We start from the raw sequence: 7,500 nt of genomic DNA, 5'->3' as shown, positions 1-7,500 counted from the left end.
CAGGGCTGGAGATGGAACGAAAGAGGAAACTAATTTCAGGAGTCCAGTTGAAACGGGGACACTGCGTGGGAAGCAACGCTCCCTTTAAGCTCCCCACCCCGCCACCCACGTGCCACCTCCAGTCCCAAAACCCAGATGGAAGAAGGCAGAAGTGAAAGCAAGGCTGAATGATCAGATTCTGTGTAGGCCATCTGGATAGACTTGGAAGTGCGATCGGATGGGAGTACAGAAATATTGAGTGCATCTCATTAGCAGGCAGGCCTCCATCTCCACAATGCTCCCAAATTAGGCCTTTACTTGTGGGCCACATATGTTGATGCATATTATTATTATTATTATTATTATTATTATTATTATTATTATTATTTGAAACACAACAAGATGAATCCACAGCAGACATTCTACTGGCTGTTGAATTGATTACACGTCCCAAGTGTCTAGGACTGTGTGATGTATCGGCGAATAATGCATGCAGATCCCAGTAGGGGGGGCCTTTCGCAGCTGGCAGATGGTAATTTTGTCAGCGCAGATTGTGTTTAAGTGCAGGCCAAGGTCTTTAGGTACTGCACCCGGTGTGCGGATCACCACTGGGACCACCTTGACTGGGTAGTGTCAGAGTGTTTGCAGTTTGATCTTTAAATCCTCATATCGTGACAGCTTTTCCAGTTGTTTCTCTTCAATCCTGCTGTCACATGGGATTGCAACATCGACAATCCATACTTGGTTTTTTTAATTATTTGATTATTTATTATTATTATTATTATTATTTAAAAGCAAATTATTAACTGTAGAATCATAATGCCTTGTTGAAGGCTTCCATGGCTGGAATCACTGGGTTGCTGTGAGTTTTCCAAGCGGTATGGCCATGTTCCAAAAGCATTTTCTCGTGACATTTCCCCCTCATCTATGGCAAGCATCCTCAGAGGATGTGAGGTTACGACATGGCCATTCAGCCCGGAAAACTTACAGCAACCCAAATATATATCTGTGAAATGTCCAGGGTGGGAGAAAGAACTCTAGGGCCAGCTAACACCTCCCAACAAAGGATTCCCTCAGGCAGGAAGCAACCTGGCTTTGAAGCTGCAAGGCTATTTGATGCAGAGGCAGGCATGTAGCCCGGGGGGGGGGGTGTATTCATATCATGATCTGATCACTATGCTGAATATATCCCATATGCATGGGGGTATTGGGATAATGATACAAAAGGTTTGCTAGGGTAGATCCTCTCTCACTCAGTCTCAGCCCCCCCCCCCCCCCCCCCGAATCAAAATCCTGGCTATGGGCCTGTGCAGAGGCATTTATATATCTGTGAAATGTCCAGGGTGGGAGAAAGAACTCTAGGGCCAGCTAACACCTCCCAAAAAATGATTCCCTCAGGCAGGAAGCAGCCAGGCTTTGAAGCTGCAAGGCTATTCAATGCTAATCAAGCTGGCCAATTGCAACATTCACACTTGCCTCAAGCAGACAAGAGTTCTTTCTCTCACCCTGAGCACTATTCCACAGATATATAAACCTCACTTGCCTAGCTTCCAACAGACCCCTCAACTTCTGGGGATGCCTGCCATAGATGTGAGTGAAACGTCAGGGGAGAATGCTTCTGGAACATGGCCATACAGCCCGGAAAACTCACAGTGACTTAATCCTAATGCCATTTGATGCTACGTAAATTGCAGTGGCTCAATGCTATGCAGTCCTGGGTGAAACTACAACTACTGCCATTCCATTGCATAGAGCCATGGCAGTTAAAAGGTGTGTCAAACTGCATTAACTCTACAGTGTAGATGCACTCAAAGAAGCAGAAAGTGCCGAGGATAAGTTAAACAGAGAAATGGACCAATGGCATAACAAATACAGGCCTGGTGGAATGGTTTATGGAAGGTATGGCGCAATCAAAAAAATAGGGCATAAAAGATGAGATTGGAAATAGGAGAAGTATCAACGCAAAGCTTGAGAAAGTTGTATGTTTGATACTACGGTTCTGCAAATCCCCTAGCTCAAGCATGGACCAATTTGGGCCCTCCAGGTGTTTTGGACTCCGACTCCCATCATTCCTAACAGCCTCAGGCCCCTTCCTTTTCCCCCTCAGCCGCTTAAGCGGCTGAGGGGGAAAAGGAAAGGGCCTGAGGCTGTTAGGAATGATGGGAGTTGGAGTCCAAAACACCTGGAGGGCCCAAGTTGGCCCATGTCTGCCCTAGCTAGAATCCTACCCACCATGATGTTTGGGGAATTCTAGGAGTTGGATTCTTTGCATGTAAGGATATAATAATAATAATAATAATAATAATAATAATAATAATAACAACAACAATAATAATCACCATCATCATCATCATACATTTTGCTGGCTGGATGAACTCATTGGAGTCCCAAAAGCTGCCACAAGGCTATAACTGTTTCTGAAAGTACCGTAATGTCTTTTGCTGATTGAAACTAAGAATTGGCAAGGAAAATATATTCAATCTGGAAAGAGAGGCCAGGACTGATAATCAGGAATGAAAAGTGTGGAGGGGAAGGGAGAAGTGAAGTTTGGACCCAAAGCGATAGATAACCTGATATAAATTACAAAAGACAGGCTGGATGGTTGGACCCGGGTTCAAATTCTCCTTCGTGCAAAACACAGCAGAAATCCTGCCCTGAGGAAACCCATCCCACGTTTCCCTAACTATATTATGACTCTGTTATTTCAAGGGCAAACACGGACACTTGGAGTAAGTGATAGATAGGGGCTGCGTCTACACGGGTAGAATTAGTGGAGTTTGACCCCACTTGAACCGCCATGGCTCAATGCTCTGCAATGATCCTGGGAGTTGTGTTTGGATGAGGCAGAGAAGAAAGAGGACCTTGCAAAACTGCAACTCCCATGACTTTATAACATTGAGCAAGGGCGATTAAACTGCATTCATTCTACATTCTGGAGGCGCCCATACAAATAGATAGATCGACTAAGTCTGCAAAATTAAAAGGCCGAAATGGATCAAGTTACTCAGAGATACATTCGATACATATGAATACGCAAGTGTGGAAGCAGTGATAGGTAAAGAGTCATGGCGTGGCGTAGAATAGGACAGAAGAGAATGGCATGAGATGGAATAACATTGGGATAATATGGCACGGGATAGGGACGGCTTAGAATAACATGGCTCAGGATGGCATAGAAGGGTATGGGATGGAATGATTTAGGACAGCATGAGTTGGGATGGCATTGGATGGTCTGGGATGGGAGGGTAGAGTCCGGCATAGGTCAAGATGGCATGGGGTGGCCTGGCAGGACAGGATGGATTAACACAAGATCTGGGTGAAATGTCAGGAGAGAATGCTACGCATTTAATTTTGCCATTTATATGTTGGAAACTGCTTTGAGTCCCTTCCTAGGGTGAGAAAAGCCATATATAAATGAAGTAAATAAATACATCTGGAACATGACCATACAGTCTGGAAAACTCACAGCAACCCTGTGATTCCGGCCACGAAAGCCTTCGACAACACAAGATGGTATGATGGGGCAGCATCAGTCATAGTGGCACGGAATGGCATGGCATTGCATGGCATAGAAGGGATTGGCATAGCTTAGGATGGCATGAATTGGGATGGTATTGGATGGCATAGAAGGGCATTGGTAGAGATGGCATGGGCCACGATAGCAGGACGGCATAGGTGAGGGTGGAATGAGATAACATAGGATAGAACGGGATGGGATACGATGAGGATAGAATAGGATGCCATGGGCCAGGATGGCATAGAATGGCATGGGAAAACTTTCTAACTTGGGGGCTGGATGCTAGCACTCCTTGTTAAGAAGACTGGCTGCCCGGTGATGGAAAGAAGGAAGGGAAGGAGGAAGGAAGGAAAGAGAGAAGGAAGGACGAAAGGGAGGAAGGGAAGGATGGAAGGAAGGAGAAAGAGTGAGAGAGGGAGGGAGGGAGGGAGGAAAAAGGGAAGACAAAAAAGAGGGAAGGGAGGGAAGAAGGGAAGGATGGAAGGAAGGGAAGGAGAGAAGGAAGGAAGGAGGAAAGAGAGGAAGGGAGGATGAAAGGAGAAAGAAGGAGGGAAGGGAGGGGGAAGAATGAGAGAAGGAAGGAAAGACAAATGGGACGGAAGGAAGGACGAAGGGGAAGGATGGATGGAAGGAATGGAAGGATGAAAGAGAAGGTGGAAGGAAAGAGAGAAGGAAGGAAAGAAGGAGGAAAGGCAGGAAGAGAAGGAGGGAAGAATGAAAGAGGGAAGGAAGGAAAGACAAAAGAGAAGGAAGGAAGGAGAAGAGAGGGAAGGGGAGGAAAGGGAAGGGAAGGAAAAGACAAAAAGGAGGAAAGGAAGGAAGAATGAAAGGGTGGAAGAGAAGGATAGAAGGAAGGGAAGGAGGAAGGAAAGGGAGAAGGAAGGAAGAAGGAAAGAGAGGAAGGGAAGGACAGAATGAAGGGAAGGAGGAAGCAAAAATAAAAAGAAAGAAGGAAGGGAGGGAGGGAGGGAGGGAGGAACTGAGGAAGAGAAGGATGGATGAAAGGAGGGAGCGGAAGGATAAGGAAAGGGAGAAGGAAGAAAAGACAAAAAGGAAGGAAGGATGAAAGGGTGGAAGAGAAGGATAGAAGGAAGGGAAGGAAGGGAAGGAAGGAAAAGGAAGGAAGGAAGGAAGGAAGGAAGGAGGAGGAGGGAAGGAAGGAGGGAAGTATAAAGGAAAGAGAGAAGGAAGGAAAGACAAAAGGGAAAGAAGGAAGGAGAAAGAGGGAGAGACGGAGGAAAGAGGGAAGCAAGGAAGGACGAAAGGGTGGAAGGAGGACGGAAAAACAGGAAGGACGAAAGGGTGAAAGCGAAGGAGAAAGAGGGAGGGAAGGAGGAAGGAAAGAGGGAAGGAAGGAAGGATAGGCTGGTGAGAGAGGAGGGCCTGGGAAAAGAGCCCATACAGGAGGATATAGGATTGCATTAATGAATGTGATGGCATAGAGCAGGTATGGGCAAACTTGGGCCCTCCAGGTGTTTTGGACTCCAACTCCCACCATTCCTCACAGCCTCAGGACCTTTCCTTTTCCCCCTCGGCTGCTTAAGCTTAAGCAGCCGAGGGGGAAAAGGAAAGGTCCTGAGGCTGTGAGGAATGGTGGGAGTTGGAGTCCAAAACACCTGGAGGGCCCAAGTTTGCCTATACCTGGCACAGAGGACGAGACTTCAATGGGATGTCCTAGGCTGGCATGGGCCAGGCTGCCCTAGAATGGCACGGGTGACAGAGTGGGGGTACTCACATGATCCCACCTCCTTGTTCCCCCGCCTCTCGGGGCTCTTGACGGGCCCTTGCAGGAGGTTCTTGAGGCTGACCATGGCCGAGCTGGGGCTGGCTAAGCCCACGGGGGGCGAGGCCAGCATGGGGCTGGGAGAGGGGCTGCTTTGCGCCGCGGGGCGGGCCATAGCCGGGGCTGTGCCAAATCCAGGTGCCCACCGAGGGAAGATCTCTGGGCTTGCTGGCTCGCCTGTCCTTCTTCCACGAGCTCCGACTGAGCTAGAGATCAATTCCTGTGACAGATTCAGTAAACAAGGCGAAGGGGGAAATAGAAGCGGCAATTGCAGGCGGGTCGGAAAATCGAGGGATCCGCTGGGCTCGGGACGGCTCTTCCCCAGGGGTCGATCCCTCTCTCTTTCCTCTGCTCGATCCCTCTGCTTCCAGCACCAGCTTGGAAATAATCCTCCAAGGGGGAAGGCTTTGGCCCCCGCCTCGCCTGCTTTCGCTCCAAATTTAGCAGCCAACCGGCTCCGAGGAGGACCTTCCCCAAAAGGTGGGTGAGAAGAAAGCTTTCCTTGCGGGGACTCATAAAACTGCAAGTGCCTCTGCCTGCCAGGGAACTGGATGGAAGGGAAGGGAGGAAAAAAACAAAACAACATCAACAACAACAACAACAACAACAACAGGCAGGTCTCATCATTAAATGTAAAGAGATTCCCAGGGAAGGATTGCCTCTGAAATGCAGACATCAGCCACATTGGAGGGGCATCTCCACTCTAGAACTAATGCTATGGAATCCTGGGGTTTGTAGTTTGCCCAGAGAAGGACCTTGGGAAACTACAACTCCCATGAGTTCACCCTCTCTGAAATGCATACATCAGCAACATTGGAGGGGCATCTCCACTCTAGAACCAATGCTATGGAATCCTGGGGTTTGTAGTTTGCCCAGAGAAGGACCTTGGGAAACTACAACTCCCATGGCTTCATCCCCTCTGAAATGCATACATCAGCAAAATTGGAGGGGTATCTCCACTCTAGAACTAATGCTATGGAATCCTGAGGTTTGTAGTTTGCCCAGAGAAGGACCTTGGGAAACTACAACTCCCATGACTTCATAGCTTTGAGTCATGTCAGCTAAACTACATTAATGTATAGTGTAAATTGATCCTAGAAGATCTCCATCCCAAAACTTTAGGAAATAGAGATCTAATGTAGTTTCACTGCTGTGGAATTTTGGGATCTGCAGTTTGGCCAGAGAAGGACCTTGTGAAACTGCAGCTTCCATGACTTCATTGCCTCTGAAATGAAGAAATCAGCAACACTGGAGGGGCATCTCCACTCTAGAACTAATGCTATGGAATCCTGGTATTTGTAGTTTGGCCAGAGAAGGACCTTGTGAAACTACAACTTTCATAGCTTCATCCCCTCTGAAATGCATACATCAGCAACATTGGAGGGGCATCTCCACTCTAGAACTAATGCTGTGGAATCCTAGGCTTTGTAGTTTGGCCGGAGAAGGACCTTGGGAAACTACAACTTATGGGTTCATTGCCTCTGAAATGAATAAATCAGTAACACTGGAGGGCATCTCCACTAGAACGAATGCTATGGAATCCTGGAGTTTGTAGTTTGCCCAGAGGACCTTGGGAAACTAGAACTGCCATGACATCAACCCCTCTGATATGTGTAGATGCCACTGGAGGGGCATCTACACCCTAGGACTAATGCTATGATAGAACTAATGCAGTTTCAGTGCAATGTAGTTTGGCCAGAGAAGGACCTTGGGAAACCACAATTCCCATGACTTCATCCCCTCTGAAATGAATAAATCACCAATATTGGAGGGGCATCTCCACCGTAGAACTAATGCTATAGAATCTTGGGATTTGTAGTTTGTCCAGACTGAGAAGAACCTTTTGAAACTACAACTCCCATGACTTCATAGCTTTGAGTCATGTCAGCTAAACTACATTAATTTATAGTGTAAATTGATGCTAGAAGATCTCCATCCCAAAACTTTAGGAAATAGAGATCTAATGTAGTTTCACTGCTGTGGAAGTTTGGGATCTGTAGTTTGGCCAGATAAGGACCTTGGGAAACTACAACTCCCCTGACTTCATCCCCTCTGCAATGAATACATCAGCAACATTGGGGGGGGGGGGGGAATCTCCACTCTAGAACTAATGCTAAGGAATCCCAGGCTTTGTAGTTTGCTCAGAGAAGGACCTTGGGAAACTACAATTCCCACGGCTTCATTGCCTCTGAAATGAAGATATCGGCAATATTGGAGGGGC

General features: G+C 47.4%; 1 protein-coding gene across 1 annotated transcript in view; it reads right to left on the bottom strand.

Moving 5' to 3' along the window:
- Positions 1–5,805, bottom strand: part of DBP (D-box binding PAR bZIP transcription factor) — a 34,187-nt gene extending 28,382 nt beyond the window's left edge. Inside the window, exon 1 of the mRNA XM_060780354.2 lies at positions 5,232–5,805. Coding sequence (XP_060636337.2) covers positions 5,232–5,394 — 163 coding nt within the window. The 5' untranslated portion in view covers positions 5,395–5,805. The remainder of the gene's footprint in view (positions 1–5,231) is intronic.
- Between the last annotated feature and the right edge of the window lie 1,695 nt (positions 5,806–7,500).

Source organism: Anolis sagrei, chromosome 6 (genome assembly GCF_037176765.1).
Source record: "Anolis sagrei isolate rAnoSag1 chromosome 6, rAnoSag1.mat, whole genome shotgun sequence".
In the NCBI taxonomy this organism is placed as follows: Eukaryota; Metazoa; Chordata; class Lepidosauria; order Squamata; family Dactyloidae; genus Anolis; species Anolis sagrei.
Note: the sequence above shows the minus strand (reverse complement) of the source record. Positions and strands in the feature narration are given on the sequence as shown.